General features: G+C 37.6%; 3 protein-coding genes across 3 annotated transcripts in view; 2 read left to right on the top strand and 1 right to left on the bottom strand.

Moving 5' to 3' along the window:
• The window catches only part of vwde (von Willebrand factor D and EGF domains), a 31,849-nt gene extending 18,891 nt beyond the window's left edge, over positions 1-12,958 (bottom strand). The window contains exons 1-4 of the mRNA XM_017491116.3: positions 12,581-12,958; positions 4,488-4,681; positions 2,554-2,785; positions 2,371-2,436 (exon numbers count right to left, since the gene is read on the bottom strand). Coding sequence (XP_017346605.2) covers positions 2,371-2,436; positions 2,554-2,785; positions 4,488-4,681; positions 12,581-12,653 — 565 coding nt within the window. The 5' untranslated portion in view covers positions 12,654-12,958. The remainder of the gene's footprint in view (positions 1-2,370; positions 2,437-2,553; positions 2,786-4,487; positions 4,682-12,580) is intronic.
• Positions 5,689-8,774, top strand: LOC108278005 (uncharacterized). The gene is made up of 2 exons (XM_017491117.3): positions 5,689-5,866; positions 7,365-8,774. The coding sequence occupies exon 2, from the start codon at positions 7,367-7,369 to the stop codon at positions 8,354-8,356; it is 990 nt and encodes a 329-aa protein (XP_017346606.1). The 5' UTR covers positions 5,689-5,866; positions 7,365-7,366; the 3' UTR covers positions 8,357-8,774.
• A 1,994-nt stretch (positions 12,959-14,952) lies between the features above and the next one.
• The window catches only part of si:dkey-30e9.6 (uncharacterized protein LOC564083 homolog), a 5,008-nt gene continuing 1,153 nt past the window's right edge, over positions 14,953-18,807 (top strand). Inside the window, exons 1-5 of the mRNA XM_053687525.1 lie at positions 14,953-14,970; positions 15,391-15,849; positions 17,548-17,632; positions 17,916-18,052; positions 18,687-18,807. The exon at positions 18,687-18,807 is cut by the window's right edge and continues 1,153 nt beyond it. Coding sequence (XP_053543500.1) covers positions 14,953-14,970; positions 15,391-15,849; positions 17,548-17,632; positions 17,916-18,052; positions 18,687-18,767 — 780 coding nt within the window. The 3' untranslated portion in view covers positions 18,768-18,807. The remainder of the gene's footprint in view (positions 14,971-15,390; positions 15,850-17,547; positions 17,633-17,915; positions 18,053-18,686) is intronic.

Here is an 18,807-nt window from a genome sequence, read left to right as displayed (position 1 = left end):
GACACAAAAAAGGTGGACACAATTGGGTAACAAGCCAATGACAGGATAGGGCAGAGGCAGGACTAATACAGAAACAAAAACATAAACACACGGTGATTATCTCCATGGGAACTGCAACATGAAGGGGGAATCCGTGTTTCATTTGCTTTTAAATCTTGTCTAGGCTAGGTTTTTGCAAAAATCATGTTGGAGAAAAGAGTTTAGCTCTTTTTTTCAGAGGCCAAAACATGGAATTTCTGCCTATTTTGGGGTGCCCTTGTTGTTGTTATTAAAAACAATCAAGTATTTCATTTTTACCTAGTTAAAATGTTATAATTTCATTATGGCAGTTGTAGTTCCCTTTTAAAGGGAACAGCTGACAGTAGAGGTGATGCTGTGTCAAAGCAGCTCATCTCTAATTGGATAGTGGAAGCAATCACTATTGCTTATGAGCCGCGTGGTCTCGCTACGCCTCTGGGCATAAGGGCTCATTCAACTAGGGCGGTCTCCGCCGTGAAGGCTTTGTCCAAAGGGGTATCCTCACAGGATGTGTGTGTGCTGTTGCAGGCTGGTCTACGCCACACACATTCATTCGTTATTACAGCCTGGATATTCATTCCGCCCCGGGCTCCAATGTCTTGCAGTGACCCTCGGGCTTGGGTCTTTTTGAACAGGCTGTACCCTCGGAATGATGGAGTGGGTATTCTCATTCCCATACTGTTATGTTAAACGCAACGTCGAAGTTCCCTTTGAAAGGGAACGTCTGGGTTACGCATGTAACCTGTTCCCTGAGAAGGGAATGAGACGTTGCGTAGCTTTGTCATACAACGGCAGGCCTGTGAATTGCGTCTTCGCTTCAGATAATACAGGCTGATGGCGCGGTTCACATGTGCCATATTTATATCACGCGACGCGCTTAATTGCCACGTCACCTGATCATGGAAGGCCTATAAATAGGCATGATTTTACACAAGCTTCAGATGCCAGTCGCGCGCGAGAGGCGCTCCCCATAGTGTTATGCTAAACACAATGTGTCGTTCCCTTCTCAGGGAACAGGGTTATATGCGTAACCCAAACATTTTATTATCAAAAACGCTATACTTTTTTAGTTAAATGCTGTCGGTTTTATCTCTGTACCAGTGATGTTTGCCCAGCAGAGGGTTCACACCCCTTCCCTTTCCCATCGCCCTGCTCACCAGCAGCAAAGTACATGAGTCAGGATACTCTACACACAGAAACCCAACAGTGTCCTGACTAAACTTATAACAGACTTGCAGTGATAAAATGTCCGATAAGGTGATTTCCATTCCACTGGTGAAATGGTATGCCTGTGTACTGTGAGAAAGGGTTAACAAACAGTCAGTCTATGTGAAGATATCTAAAACCTGGCTAGCTAAGTGTGATTTCCTCACACAGTGATGTCACGCTTTCCCCAAGTTGGTGGATAGCTACATTATATTTGTGCAATGCCTCTGATTGATTTTCCCTCTTTTCTCAGCTGCACAATGGCTTGCATTTCTCCCAAAGACAGCTCTCTGATCTTATCCTTTTTAACAACATATGCAGTCTTCACAGGTGAGACTGAAGGCTAAAACCAAGAGTAGATGTTCAGAGCTATTGATTTTTTAAACAATCAATCTAACGGTACACACCCAGATAACAGGAAACACCTGACGTGCCAATATTTTTGCTTGCCTACAAATGTGGTTTGATACAAAATATACTCTGTTCTATGTTGTTTAACACATCTACATATAAATACAAGTAAATAAAAGCTGAAATTCTACACTCTCTTCTCATATTCATATTTTGATCTCAAACCCAAATGTCCTCAGTCTACAGCAAAAACAAATGGAATTGGCCTTGCCGTTCCAATAGTTTCAGAGGGGACTGTAATTAAGTTATAAATAACTACAGCCTCCATATTCACAAAACACAAAGTAATGAGGAACTCAAACAATTGTGGAGAAGTTCTGTTTGTACAGTAAGTGAGAGACTCCATGGTACCAGCTGAGTCATTGCTCAATTCCAACAGATGCCATGGCAACTTCACAGGCTAACACACAACACATAAACACATATGCTAAGTTCATTAAGAAGACATTCTGCCAATTTGGCAGCTTTTACCATAGCTATTTTGGCTCGCATAAAAAAGAAACTCTAGAAAAACAAAACGCTTCTAAAAATAAAAATGTAGACAAGAAATAATTCCATAATCTTTTTTTTTTTTAAATGCAATTCTCACATAAACAGTTTAGAGCTAGATAAATCAGCACTGAATTAGTGGACACATAAGTCACTGTGTTTGGAATAATGTCACAAAAATATTTTTAATAGCATAAGAGAGAAATGATTGCACAATAAATTATGATAAACTATTATTGGGTTTACCGCTGCAACTTCCATCTCTGTTCCTGCGCTCTGGTTCACAGATTGGTTCAGTGGAATCTGACATTTCTGTGCATATAAAATTCAAGGAAATGCATTAACAAACATATGTAAAGTACTAATAATGAAAAATAAAATTCATTAATATACACCGTCTATGTATATTTAGGAGGCAGAATGACTTGCCCTCAGCACAGTAGGCCATACATCCCTGTGTAGGCTGGAGCTGATACACATAGAATTGCCCGCAGTTACGCACGGAGACAGGCATCCGAAACAGACAGCACTCCTTATTGGGCCCACTGAACAACTGCCAGGTAGCACAAGCAGTTAGCTTCTTAACCTCCAAGGGGTGTGGGAGGGTCTCCCCTTCAGCTAAAGAGAGCCACACTGGAGCTTGGGTACCACAATGATTCACCTAGGCAGATCACAGAAAGTAACAGCTTCTCAATATACACTTTATGGCCAAAAGTTTGTGCACACCTGACCACTACACCCAGATGTGCTTTTTGAACATCCTATCCCCCTAACACCCCTTTGCTTTTAGAAAAGCCAATGCTCTTCAGGGAAGTCTGTCTACTAGATTCTGGAGCATGGCTGTGGGGATTTGTGCTCATTCAGGTACAAGAGCATTAGTGAGGCCGAGCGCTGATGTGGGGTGTGGAGGCCTGTGGTGCAGTCAGCATTCCAGTTCATCCCAAAGGTGTTCAATAGGGTTGAGGCCAGGGCCATTCGAGTTCTTCCACACCAACCTTGGCAAACCATGGAGCTCGCTTTGTGCACATGGGTACTGTCATGCTGGAACAAGTTTGGGCCGCTTAGTTCCAGTGAAGGGAAATCCTAATACTATAGTATGCATCCATCTATCCATTTCTGTTCTGCTTATTCTACACAGGGTTGCAGGGAGCCTGGAGCCTATCCCAGGGGACTTGGATGAGGCGGGGGACAACCAGGAAGGAGTACCAGCCCATCGCAGGGCACAATCACACACACAGTCACATGCTACAAACAATTTGGAAATGCCAATCAGCATAAAATACATGTTTTTGGACTGGGGGAGGAAACCGGAGTACCCGGAGGAAATCCCCAAAGCACGGGTAGAACATGCAAACTCCGTGCACACTGGGTAGAGGTGGGAATCAACCCTGAAGGCGTGAGGCAAACGTGCTAATGACTAAGCTACTGTGACCCCATGAAAAGACATTCAAAAAGCAATTGTGTGCTTCCAACTTTCCCCAACAGTTTGGGGAAGAACCACATATGGGTGTGAGGGTCCGGTATCCACAAACTTTTGCCCATACACATATGTAAAAGTTACAATATATAAGTACAAGCATGTGGAAACCTGCCCATAAAAAAACATATAGCTGGTGTGCTGACTATTTGGTAATCTGATTGTAAATGCTGTATATTAGTGAACTAAGGGGTTGGATGCACAAAAACTAAGAGTACAAGTGGCACAATGTTTTTAATTAGAAATGGCCCATTACACATTACCTTCAATTGTAGAGTACATTAGCTATTGTAATTATCTTGTTCCAATGCTGCACAATATATTGCACAATTTATAAACACTGATCATTTTTGATTAAAAAGATTAAAAATGTCTTTCTATTTAGTGTGTTTGCATACACAATAGTAATAATAATAGGGAATAGTACAACATAGCATACATATGTAGTGCACCACATAACAGGACGCCAGTGGTAATCTAGGGATTAATAATTTATGAAGCCTTGCTGTTCATTTCAAATAAATATGGTATGTTGCAAATAAAATATATCACCAGGCTGCTTAAATTGAATGCTGTCTAGTAAACACAACTTTCTTGTGTTCTTGGCATAAAAAAACTACACCTATGATTCTAGATTTGTGTGAAAAGGAACAAAGGAATCAACAAGACTAAAAGCTTTGCTGTTCTTTTTTGCTCATGTATTACTGTTCATTGGAAATTGGAAGCCCCACCTAAATAACTACAATGTACTTTAACTTTTTAAAACATCTGAACTCTACAGGAATTTTCCAAAATCTGCATGTGAGCATACAGCATGCGAGGTTACAGCACATGTGACCTTGACACTAGCATCTGATCTTAGGTAAATGAGACATATTTACTGTACCTCCACACACTTGGTGGGCATTTGAGCTGGTTTATCAAAGATCTGGAACTTATACCAGCCAGGTGTCAGTGAGTGGTCACAGATGAGCTTCTCCTGCAGGCCAGCCTGGAGAAGCTGCTGAGAGCTGAAGCTTGTGCTCCGGTATGGGTTCTGCAAAACCGTGTGACGCCCTGGACTGCACTCAGGAGGTTCCACTGAGGCCACACACACAGACAGAGAAAAATCACAATATCATCATATATTTACTCAGAAACACAGTGTTCCTGTGTAAAAAAATAAAATAAAATAAATAAATAAATAAATAAGGTCATTTATATAAACATTGTAATGCAGTTTGTGCAGATTTATTTACATATTTGATGTATATGGAAAAACAGATTGATTACCTAGAACAAAAAAAGAATGTGAAATGGAAAACATTTTCTTCCATAATGTTACATACATACTGTGGAGGGTATTGGAGGGTGTTGGTTGACATGATATTGATATTAATAGTTAATAAAAAATATTATTCATAATATTTATAATATTAATGGTTATTTACCCAATAAATTTTTCATTTTAAAAGTGATACTGAGAGTATGAAAAGAGATATGAAGTAACAAAGGGGTAAAAGGTGTAATTTCAGGTTAAAATTGAAAGGAAAGGAAACAGAAACAATGACAGTCTATTTCTGTTTGTGTTCTATTCCTATGTTTAACCCTTGTGCTGTTACCCAATTGGCTTGTTTATACTATGTAATTAAAACATGCACTATGTTTGTGAAGATAAAGTACATACTTTTGAGTGTGTAGCAAGAGTGTGTAAGTACTGGGACATACAAACACGTCATGTAACAGAAGAGAACGTTGTTGCCTAGTAACAAACAATGTCATCATAAGCCAACTCCTTATTGTATTTCAAATTTCTTCATTCATTATTCCTTAAAAAATGGTTAGTGCTTAACAATTAAGTTCTTACACTTAAATACTGAAGATGCATCACCAACATCACTCTCTCCTTATATTACAAAACACCTCCCATGCACAAGGAGTATATTAGCAATATTAGCTCAAAAAGTGTGCATGGATCCACACTTTGAAAATCTACTGGAAAAAGTAGACCATCCAAGTAGTTTTGGGATACTCATTTCAACATACTAGATATGGGACACACTAATTCTCTAATCTCAGATACTATTTAGGATGGACAGTAGCTGAATTGGAAAGCAGCACTGGTGTTCTAGTCATCAGAGTTCCATGACAATATAGAATTTACATTAAAATGTTTTGCATCAATCAAATAGTTTTGACAAATAACAACTTTTGAAAGTTTTGACTAATCAAGATGAACACTCAAAACTGACGAAAACAATGACAGCTATTCAAATTCAGCACAAGGTGAGTGAAAAAAAACTCTCTCTCTCTGTGTGTGTGTGTGTGTTGGGGGATGGGGGGGAACCAGTGCGACTAACTAAATAGTCTAAATGGTGTGTGTGTGTGTGTGTGTGCGCGCGCGCGCGCGCATGTGTTTGTGTGTGTTGGGGGATAGGGAGGACCAGGGCTCCAGATGGCGACTAAAATGGTCGCCAATGCGACTAACTTTTTAATTTTGGGACCATGTTTTTTCTTCCAGTGGCCACCGTTACCCACAAACAAAATTTTAAAAACAAATTAAATAGAAATGACGACACATCTTCTTGTGTTAGGCTACTGAACTGTCATCTCCTCTTGCGCATGCGTGTACCTGCCCTATCGCGTGCACTCCTGTATGATTTCCAGTAAAGAAACTCTGCGCTCTTGTCCTGCAGAGCTTGAAGTGTCGCCTGTATAGATGAACAGAAACCGGATTAACGTCACGTTTATCGGGTTAAAAAGATGGATGTGTAAACTTTATTAAAGGTGTTTAATTTAGTTTGATGTGGTTTAGTTCGTTGGAGTTTGAATTTATCCATTATATGTAGGCTAGCTAACTGCGTAGTTAACTAACGTTAGCCAGCTGAGAAGAAAACCAAATGCGCACACGAAAAATATCACTTTTCCACATTCCCTCCCATATGTGATATGACATAACTATATTTTAAAAAAGAAACCGTGAAGAAGCATGGTGACAGTAAAAACATGAGAACGCCAGGGATTGTGTCATTGCTAGGTCTGCCCCTCGTGCCACCCCAATCGTGAAAGCAGTGCAACGTGCTAGTGATAAAGTCGCAGAAAAAGAGATGAGGGAATTGAAAACAAAATTCAATGCAGCCTACATGACTGTGAGCCTGAATAAGCAGGAAACAACTAATTGTACATAGTTGAATAAAAAAGTGAAAAAAGAAACAAATGAATGGACATTTAAGTATTTACGGTAATATGATTCAGTATGATATACTGAACATTGCACATATTGTGTAAACTATGGGAGGCAGAGTAAACAAAGGCAGACAGTACATAGGGGAAAGAAAAGGCAGTGTGAGGTAGCCTTTTAACAATGATATATGTCATATGACATAACTATATTTTGGCTCCTGAAAATTTGAATTGGTGCCGAAATATTTTGATTTTAGTCTCCAAGATTTTTTTTTTTTTTGCCTGGAGCCCTGGGGACAAGGAATAAGAAATTAAAAAACAATGCCATCTTAATGGAGTTTGTTAGTGCTATCAAAGCACAGATGATACCCACAATACTGACACTGCACAAATGTCCCTAAAATGTTAATAATATGTCATTTTTAATGTAATGTGGTTCAAGATAACACACCAAGAGCAGCTAAACTGACTGTGTTTTGAAGTTAGATTTTCACTGTTTGTACTGTACATTTTATTAAAGCTTATATATTATAAAGTATGTAGTCTAAAGCTGAGATGGTTTTAACAGATCTAAACACTATTAACCGAGAAACATTTGCAGACATGGGTGAAGATGCAGCTCCTCGAAAGTCAAGTCCTTCTGAGCATATGTCACTTGAGAATATCGTTCTGGAAGCACCTAACACTGAAGAAACTTTGGAAATATCACAGAGCAAAAACACTGATTCACTCCACTTAACAGAAAGTGATGTGTCAGAAGGAAAAGATGAAGTCAGTGAAAATCTTAGGTCATGCGATGCATCTGTGAACGATGAAAGGAAATGTGACCAAGGAAATGGGGAAGATGTTCTTACAGATCTTAAGACCACTAATCTACAATCATTTTCAGACATGAGTAAAGTCATAGTTTTCCCAAAATCAGAGACTGTCTCCAATCCCAACACCTCTACCCCAACTTCCAAAAACATCTTACCTTCTTTCAGCTCCTTTATAAAAGGCAGTGCTAAATCTCAACCACGAAGGATGTCAACCAGTGACATGGATTCCAAAAACTTCCCTCAAGCATCTTCCAGAAGATGTGCTTCTCAAGAAAGCACTTCCACAAAGACGTTCCAGCTACATAGAATACGCCGCCGTTCTAAGTCAGAATCAAATGTCAACCAGAACCCAGACTCATTGTGTGGTATGATCACAGCCTTCCCCTGTCCTACTGAGGTCTCTAGACCTATTACGACTTCTCAGAGAGAGGTGATGAAAAGGAAGGCCCAACGTGAGAGAGAACAGGCGGCTCGAGTCACTAATTTGGGCCTGGACTGTAACGTGCTAGCAAACAGAGAACAGTATCCACTGGAAATTTATCCCCTGTCTGTACACTATTCAATAAGTATTTCTGAGCATATGTCACTTGGGAATATCGATCTGGAAGCACATAATGATTCATTCCACTTAACAGAAAATGATGTGTCAGAAGGAAAAGATGAAGTCAGTGAAAATCTTAGGTCATGTGACGCATCTCTGAACGATGAAAGGGAAAGTGACCAACAAAATGGGGAAGATGTTCTTACAGATCTTAAGACCACTAATCTACAGTAGAATCATTTTCAGACATGAGTAAAGTCATAGTTTCCCCAAAATCAGAGAGTGTCTCCAATCCCAACACCTCTACCCCAACTTCCAAAAACATCTTACCTTCTTTCAGCACCTTTATAAAAGGCAGTGCTAAATCTCAACCACGAAGGATGTCAACCATTGACATGGATTCCAAAAACTTCCCTCAAGCATCTTCCAGAAGATGTGCTTCTCAAAAAGCACTCCCACAAAGACTGTAACATTTAGTATGACTGAGAACAGTATTCACAGGAAAATTACCCACCAACAAAGGCAAGCAACTAATGAAGAATGCTAAAAACATTGTGTAAACAAAAACGAAAATCAAATTTAGAGTTATATTCAGATATATTGATATCCTTCTGTTCCTGTTTAGATAAAATCTTTTGTTATGCTGGTTGAATCATCTTGACAACACTGATTCAACTATTTCCATGTATATATATAAAAAAGAATGTATGAATTAAACTATTCTATTGAATGGATTTAAAAGGGTTTTTTTTTTTTTTTTTTTTTTTTATAAAGAAGCTATAGTATAGAAAGCCAAAACTAAAATAATTACTAATTACATGGATAATTTGTACAGACAAGCAGTGGTTAGCTCCCAGAGAAAATTCCTGGTTTGCATGGAGGAGAATGCACACATTTCTTTATTCTGCAGAACATTAGATGGAATGAGATACAAGAAAAAGTAAACGCCAACATACATAAATTAGTCTTAGTAAGGTTCTGGTGGGATGAACATAATTTTCCCCAAATATATTTCCTCAGTTGGTGTGCTGATGATGGTGGCGGAGATTGTTGTCTAACAAGTCAGTCCACAACATCCTATAGGTGTTCATTTCATTTGAGATCCATCGCACATGACTTGCATCATTTTCATACTCATCAAACCATTCAGTGAGCCCTTGTGCCTTGTGGATGGGGGTGGAGTCATCTTGGAAGAGACTATTCCCATCATGATAAAAATGTATCACAGGATCATATGATAAAGGTGATCAGGTAAAATAATTTTATAGATTTGCAGTGACTCTTTCCACTAAGACAAAAAATGGACACAGACTATGCCAGCAAAATAAATGCCCCCCACAGTATAACAGAGCCACCAGTTTTCCCTAATGTGTCACTCGTTTGTATATGAAATAGTTAAAGTCTAGGTTAAATTTCCTTTTACATGATGACGGCAAAGTTGGATCTTCTGTGTATACTTCTGTGTATATATTTATTTTAACGACCACGCCTAGAGCTGGCTTGCCTGCTAGGTCGACTTTGGCCACTAGAGGGGAGACATGAGCAGTCTGCCAGCTAATTACTCTCAACCAGTCGCACCTGTCCCTGGCTCTATTTAAGGGAAGTTTTCCATACAATCGGTTCTTAGTCTTGAATTTATTTGGTGAGAGCAAGATTAACCTGGCCATTTTGAAAACTAGTGCTGTATTCTAGTCTTTCCTCAGTGTTTGGTTGGCCTTGCCTTGTCAACCTAGCCACTCTTGAGTTTTCAAGTTACTTCTCTTGAGAGAAAAAAACATTTCTACTTTTGAGTTCCCTCTTTTCCTTCATCTTGTTTGAGGATAGAAGGTGTTTGTTCTGTTTTCAGTTTTCTTTAGTTTATTGTTTTCAGTTTCACCAAGTGCTTCATCCATTGTTCCACCTGTACTTTGGCAGTAAAGTAGGTAGCATGTTCACTTCTGAAAGCCAAGGTGCTGGGTTTGATTTCAGCTATAGGCATGCAGAAACAGGAAGATAATGAAAATATTTAATGGGTGATTAAAATAGCCAATTGAGTTAGAGTTTCCTTTTGCATTCTGATGCCTTAAGCCAACTGTGCACTTGGGCCCATTCTCCCATCTCCCCTGTTGTGCATTTTTATATAATATCTATCTATCTATCTATCTATCTATCTATATATATATATATATATATATATATATATATATATATATATATATATATATATATATATATATATCTCATGAAGTCTAAGTGTAACTGATGAAACAATAACCAGCAGATACAATACATGTGGGAATGTTTTAAAATATAATCGCAGAGTATTTCATGGTAATTGTGCGTGCATTGTCAACAGTTAGAGTGCACTATCATAACATGCTTGAGGGTTTGTTCCTTTACTAAACCTATTAAGTTCTCAGAGAGACCTGACATGGTCAAATACAGCATTGTGTATGTAACATTTAAACTTGTATTGCATAAACAAACATAGCATAGCTACTAGCATGAAATATAATATTCAAAGCTAACATTTTCATATGTATTCCTATATATAAACTGCATTCCTACAGAAAACAGCTTTGGAGATGACTCATGTTAATGATCTCATGATTTTGATGGACCTCTGCAGAAAACATCAAATATAATTATAAAAGTTTAGGCAAATGAACACAAAATATTAAAAAAAAAAAAAAAATTTCTTTCCCCAAACTTGATTAATTTGAAATGAATTAAATTACATCACTTTCTGTTTGAATTTATACATAATTTAAAAGAAAAATCAGGTTGTGGTATGTATAAAACAGGAATTAACTAAGAAAGAATGAAGTTTATCAAGATTTAAATGTCAGTTTAAAAGGTTTTTCCCCCTTGCACTTTGTTTTATTTTTCCTGGGTATGGTTAACAATTGAATGGAATTGACACACAGTATTTTATGAGATATTTCTTTTGCTCCATTGCAAAACTTATTTACTATCACTGACAATGAAAAAGAATATTCCTTATAATAATGTAAACCAATGGCATGCTCTGAGTGTAAACCCTTTCGAGCTTACCATATCATGTCTGAGTAGGCCTTACACATGGAAATAAATGTTAGCATATCCCCTCTCTCCTGTAATATAGCTAGGCATGTTATAAGGTTTGTTCAGGTTAAAAGAAAATTGGTTATGTAATTGTTATGAAAATAGCTGATAAGAGTTGATGTACTGACTGTGCTGTAACTTACAGTATTATTATTATATCAGTATCAAGATGGCACAGAAATAAATGCCATATTAAATACAATATAATCTTTCCCATGATTACTTCAATCAGCTATAACATAGTAGGCTCAAAAGATTTCTGCTCTCACAGGTTATTTAATATATTCAGATATGCATACAAAGTCTTAAGTGCCAGTCACTAGAATTTCAGCATGCGAAATTTCTTTGGAGACCGCGAATATGGGCGGCAACCGGATATGACATCACACGCTGATGCTAAAATACACCATCTGTTCCTGTATGCATTGAAACCCAAATCCAACCCTAACTTCTCTTTTGATGTTAATTTTATATTATTTTAAAGCTGTTATAAAACACCATCAAACGGGATGGTGCAACATATATAATCAGTGCTATAATCAGTGCTTACTAAATCTTGGATTTTTTGAAGAGATCATGCCGTGACATACCAATCTTCCACTGGTCACACGTCTTCATGTGATACAAATTCACAGGTCAGAGTTCACCAAACTTGGAACGCATCAAAATTTAAAACTTCTATGCATGAAGCTTGCGTTTCCAGTCTCCAGCATTTGCATGCGTATGAATGGAAGTCAATGGAATAAAAACTGTAGTGTGACCACCCCTTTACTCTTAAATATTATGAGTTTTTAAACTAGCGGCGGTGAATATATCCTTTATCGATGAACCGATTCCGATTATTGCACGATACATTGGTGCATCTCTAAAAAAAAAAATGTCTTCCGGACGGACGTCAGTTTTCCAAACAGGTTTTCTTACCAACTAAAACTGATGCCAGACTTTTGCTGAACTCATATCTGTTCATGTTCTACAGATCTTCCAGGTGATTTGTAAAAGTATGAAGAAGAAAAAATCAACTACTGCACCTTTAAAGCTGCTTCACTCTGCTATGATTTTGTTCACTATAATGCCGACACAAACCGGGGAATGAATTTCTAGGTCAAAGCAGTGGTCTCAAATAATACGATGTGCTCACTGACAACCGATTTAGCGAATTTGTGACCAAAAACGGGCGATAAACAAGTTAGATCAAGGAGATCAGTGCAAGATGCATTTCAAGAGCAAACTCCAACTCCTCTGATGGAGCCCAGTCCAGATAAAAGCTGAGAAGTATGTTTTCAATTCAAGTGCGAACAAGGCGGTGTGCTATCACGACATAACAGTAGAAAATCGGGCATTTCGTCTTTTTTTTTTTTAAATCTCGTTCTTTCTACAGTGTTTATTTAAACTTACCAGCCTGCGCGCTGTGAGCGGTGTACAGAGCAGCAGCCAGGCAGATACATCCCAGCCAAATGTCTGCACTCATTGCTCTTCCTATCAAACTGGAGTGGAAGCTCTGGGTTTTCTCGACGCCTCGTCCCTCAGAAGCGGTGTTCAAGAAGCTCAAAGAACAGAGTATAGTTTGTCCTCGCTTAATGTTTCTAAATCCGACCAAAAAAACCCCCAAAACAAACAACAAAGCTCCTTATTTGGGTCCACTTCAGAAAAACTTCTCTGGGTATCAGCTCTTCATCTGCAGCCGGGCGAGCGCCTTCAGTTCACATCACCGGCCACACACTTCCACCTCCCAGTAATGTGTAAACCTACTGTAAGCCTGAGTCCCTGGATATTTTCGGGGGGGTCTCCTGTCTTGTGACCTGCTGAAATAAACAAACAAACAAACAATAGAAACCATCACAAATTCAAATTCTTATTTCAATACAAATACCATTACAAACCATCAGCTAAAAATGAAATCCAATACCATGATTGGTCCTTAATGGTATCCACTAGGCAGAACATGCCACCAATAGAGACCCACAGGAACCATTCCATTAAAACCAAATTCAATTCCCATTATAACCATTAAACCGTTACAAATTCTATGCAGGTTTCTATTGTTTGTTTGTTTTTCCAGCAGGGCAGTGACTCCAGTATTGGTTGAAATGCATTCTTTGTGCAGCTGGGTCAGTGTTAAGTGAAATTACATTTCAGTATTTCTTGAATATCTAATCAAGTAATATTACATCATGCCCTCTTTGTAAAACCCAGTCTAAAATAGCCTACATCTCTTCACTTTATTTATTTATTTTTATTTTTTATTTTCCCAACTATACAGAGTGTCTGTCAGTATACAGAGATTTTATGGTAAATATGGTGGTGTCAATTTCACTTCAATTTCAATTTAAAATTCACAACAATTCAATAGATAGCAATTCAATGAGATATTCAAAGTCATTTTGGATTAATAAACTAACACTGGCTTCCACGTCACTCACTAACATTCATCACCTACTTCACCACCTTCAAGAAATAATGTTTGTATTTGAGTTCTGTTTAATGTGCCTAATGTCCTTTTCTCTCCCTTATCTCTCATTAGTTTGAGATTATCTGAACAAATTTATTACCCCAACAACTGTGTGTATGCTGTGGCCAGATTAAGACTGTTTATCCAAGGCATTTCCTCCCCCAAATGGCTTTTAACGCAATAAAAGCCAGGTGTGACCTTTGATATATTGACAGAACTGCCTGTAAAGACTGAGTTCTGTGTTTGGTTTTGCCCACATATGGCATTGTATATGCCAACTCTTTATGTGCCGGTCTATATATTCAATATAGTATATTATCATTCTTCAGTAAATACTGAATAAAGATAAAAGCAATGAAATTCTGTAAATCAAAGAGGAATATTGATCATTTACAAATTTCCTGAAATCCAAGGCCAAGTGTTATTATATATTAGCATACTCACCTGGTAATCTTATACTGCACTCTATGCTGTCACTGAAGATAAGTTAGATTTTTCCTTACCAATTTCATGACTTGTTCCTACAGGGCAGTGAGTAGCCTAACTGCCTGACAGTTCCCTGGTCCCTAGTTTTGCATGTTCTCCATGTGTCCACCTGCGTTTCATCTGGGTTCTCTCGTTTCCTCCCACATCCAAAAAATATGTCTATAGGTGGATTGGCTACACTAAATTGCTAAACACCAAGTGTTTGAATGTGTATGCGCATGTGCATGGTGCTTAGATGGATCGAATCCAGGGTGGACCTCATGACCAATGTTCCTGGGATAGAATCTGGATACACCTTGATCCTGATCAGAACTATTGAAGACACCAATGATGCACTTTGTTTCTCTCTCTCTCTCTCTCTCTCTCTCTCTCTCTCTCTCTGAGACACACACAAATGTCTTGTGCTTCCCTCTGCTGGTTTAAATTTTGTTCTACACTGTGCTTTTACATGTGACTTTTTAAGTGTATGGTGCAAAGTAATGAAAGTACACAGAACTGAGATTTGTAAAATATCAGTTTCTTGAGGTTGCACTTAAACATATTTGTAATGCATAATAACATTTATTTAAAATCTATATCATGAATATATATATTTCTGTAAAGCTGCTTTGTGACGATGTCCATTGTTAATAGCGTTATACAAATAAAACTGAATTGAATTGAATTAAATAGTTTCTTGTCTCTTCACTGTGTCTTCCATCATGACTTGTTTCCTGCACAAAGCCTCTAAACTAAAGCTTCCTAGCAACCTCTTTTTATTGTTCCCAATGCTTCAAACATGTACTCCAACACAGCAACCTGCTCTCTCTGCTTTCACACACATGACTGACGGATGACTGAACTGGGAATGGTAGGATACACATTTTAAAATAGGTTTAATATGCAAATTATGTTAGGATAAAATGCAGGTATTGCTCTAAAACACATTTTTATTTTGTTGCAATAACATGTCCTCTTTAAAGCATTAGTATTACTGCAATCTTTTATATCTTTAAATGTCTTTAGTCACAGAGATCTGTACTGCATTGTATGTCATTTTATGTGAATCTGTTAGTGTGGACTGATCATTAGTTGCTGTATGGTTCATACTTGTGTATGCACAAATATGGCTATAGAGCTGATTTTATATTCACACACACACACACACACACACACACACACACACACACACACACAGGTGACATTAAATGTGCAATATATGGAAATGTTTGCTCTGTTGTGCTGTGTGTTTTGTGTATTTAGTGATGTATCATAACATATTTGATCTCAGGACCAGCTACATGCTCTGAGCTCTACAAAAATAATGGATTCAGAACTGTCATTCACCTTGAATAGAAAGCTTCTGTTCACGACCAGCCAAAATGTAATCACAAACCGTAGTAGGAATCACACACTCCTACTTCCAACTGCAGCTCTCAGGCACACAGACTTGTGGGAAATAAAGCCGCCTGACTTTAGCCCAAAACTCTACCGCACTTTAAGCTTGCCTCGGATCAAGAAACAAACTCTCGACCCAGCTATACTCAAAGAAGGATTAGAAGAATTATCTCAAAGCCTTGTTAAAATGCCTCCTGTCATGCGATTCAAACAAGACCATAAGAGGAATATACCAGTGTTCATCACATCATACAAACCACCTGGACTACTGGAATTGGAGCTACAGTTTGTGAAGTTGGGACAATTTCCACGTGGTCGCTACAAAAACCCGAAGCCTCACAATTTCAGACCTGTAAGTTTACAGTGAGCATATACATCACTGTACATTGTATATAATGTATATCACTCACTGACCACTAATGACACCCAAATACACCTATACCCCCGCACCTTCATGCAGTTACCCAATCAAATAGTGTTCATTTTAGCGAAATCAATGACGAAAAATATTCGTTAATGACCTTGCTTTTCCTTGACAAAGACATGAGACGACATCGATGTCATTAAACACTAACTGTGACTTACTATCAGGACTAAAATGTAGTTTAAAAAATAAAAACTTTAACAAAATCTCTCTTTATTTTCATCGACAGACAAAATATTATAAACACTTAAAAAAAAAACAACTTTTTATTTACTTATTTTCGAAAGCAAGCTCCACGTGTAAATATTGACTTTCATGATTGGCCAAAACACCTACAGGCTGCAGCCAATGGAAATGCTTCTGTGTAAGTGCGCATCCTCACATGACTCATCAGACCACCTCAGGGAATTTAATGGAGTCTTAACGGAGATTTATATCTTAACAGAAACAGTTATTAACGGATGCATTTTAAAGATATGTTTATTACAAACAGAAACTTGGTCAGTAGTTACACTGACATGTAGACTACTGTTTGTGAAGTGTTTTAGCTGTCATTTATGCAAATAAGATTATGGCACTCTTATTTTTGTTGATAATTAAAATAAAACAAACAAACAAACAAACAAAAAACTATAAAATTATACTTTGGACCACCTGATAAAAAAAAAAAAAAAAAAAGCTAGGAGTGAGAGGGAAAAGGGTCAGGATACGGAATATAAGGATGAAGATAAGATAAGATAAACTTTATTGATCCCACACTGGGGAAATTCCCTGAATGAATGAACAGTGTTTGTTTTGTGCCACAAATAATTCATGAATATTAAGACATTCACTTAATATTCACAACAAATGGGGAGAAAATAGAGGCAATCAACGTGTCATTGTTGGTTGCAGATGGGCTGATTTCAGTTTTTCAGAAACTTCAGAAACAGTTCTCTTGCGATTTTCACACAAAACAGTTTCAAGAATTCACGCTTCCAAACTTCAACTGTCCATTTCAGTGAGCATGTGCCCACAGTGGCCTCACATTCCTGTAGGCTAACAGGAGAGGAACTGGATGTGGTATTCTGCTGTTTTAAGCCATCTGCCCAAAGGTTTGGCATGTTGTGTGTTCTGAGAAGCTTTTCTGCTCACCATGTCTGAAAACAGTGACATTAGACTTCCTGTTAGCATGAACCAATCTGGCCCTTCTTCCTTGTGCCTCATCAACAAGGCACACACAGAACTGACACACTGGATTATTAATTTTTTTAATTCATTTTTTAAAATGCTTTACACTGCTGCACTATGGTTGGCTAATTTATAAGAATGAGAAGGGGTGAATATTTCCCCATTAAGGTGGTGTGTGTCTGCGTGCGCACAATAGAAATCAATAGAAATATAATACATTTCAGTTAATTATAGCCTTCACATCGGCAGTGTTTTAGTAATTTAATTAACTTTTAGCGTTTTAATGTATGTATTTATTTACTTTTACTTGTGTAAAAATGTTGCTACTTATGCCGTAACAGCATGGTGGACTTTGACTTTGAAACTCTAAGGATAAGTATACAGTATTTTTGGTGAAGCACATTGACACTAGATGGCAGTGTTTAAGAGGCCTTTACTGTTTGTATGCCACTGCAGTGTGATGAAAGCCTGCCAGACATGGTGACCTCCATAGCGAAGGATTCTAGAAATTTGAACCTTAATACTCAGTTATTGGGAGCAAGTGAGTTGATTTTATTCATATGTATTAATTATATTATAGTATTAATGCATTTGTTGGCAATGTAAAAACCACCCAATTATTTGTAAAATAGTAGTCCTGTTTTTTTTTTTTTTTTTTTTTTTTTGGTAAAGATTAGACTGGTTAGAAATGGTTCCAAATGTTGTATGATGTATAATGATGTAGCTAACAAGGCAAGTAAGAAAATATTATATGAAAAATGTAATATAAGCATATGTGTCTACAAATTTGCAATATAAATTTTTTTTTTTTTTTTAAATCTCAGGTATCCAGCCTGAGCCAAATCCTCCAGAAGGAGAGCCAGCAAGGAAAGTGATCACTTTCAAACCAGGAGAACCCAAATGGGATGCAAGACTCATACTGCCGAAGTCCCGTTGGCCACCTATGTCAGCTACATACACAGTGAGTGGAGATGTGTAGCATCTTTGAGTGTTCACTGTACTTCAGCTAAATTTCAATAAAATTATTCATTTGAAGCTCACACATTTATCAGTTAATATGGAAGCATGAATGAGTATGTCTGGCCCTACAGCGTAACTTGTTTCAGATAAAATGGTTCCATTTACGTCATGTGTAACTGATCATCTGAGATATGAGGCTAACAGGTATTGAAGGTTAATGACCGATTGGCAAACTTGCTAAAGTTTCATATACTTAAACTGTACTGAAAAATATTTTGTGGCTTTTTTTATACTTTACATACAGTGCCAGACTTTTAATCTATATCACTCTATTTTATGTACTTTCTTTAACCCATTGTATGCTGTTCATGTACAGTAGTGTCAGAGAAAAACTAAAGATCCAACAGCTTATGTCTGGTGATTTTACAATGTTTCCCACATCCATTCCTTAAACCAACATCACAGTAATTATAAAATGTATACGTTTGTTTGAAAATCTTGTCTGTCTCTTAATTATTTAACTTTACTTGTCTTGTTGTTCACTGGCTGATCTACAGTTTTTATTTGGAAAACATTCTCACTTTGGAATAATTTAAGACTGCTTATAAAATGTGAGTTTTCTCCATCTTTTCCAGCGGCATCGGCGCAGAAGAGAGGTGTACAGTGCTTTTATGGATCGTGTGGAAGAGAAACTCACCAGATCATGGATGAAATAATCAAATGTTCTAACAGTAAAAAAAAAATATTACTTTGAGT

Source organism: Ictalurus punctatus, chromosome 17 (assembly GCF_001660625.3).
Source record: "Ictalurus punctatus breed USDA103 chromosome 17, Coco_2.0, whole genome shotgun sequence".
Classification (NCBI taxonomy): domain Eukaryota; kingdom Metazoa; phylum Chordata; class Actinopteri; order Siluriformes; family Ictaluridae; genus Ictalurus; species Ictalurus punctatus.
Note: the sequence above shows the minus strand (reverse complement) of the source record. Positions and strands in the feature narration are given on the sequence as shown.

What these genes read in the sequence shown, in the direction of transcription:
- LOC108278005 (XM_017491117.3), top strand. Translation starts at nt 7,367, where the DNA reads ATGGGTGAAGATGCAGCTCCTCGAAAGTCAAGTCCTTCTGAGCATATG.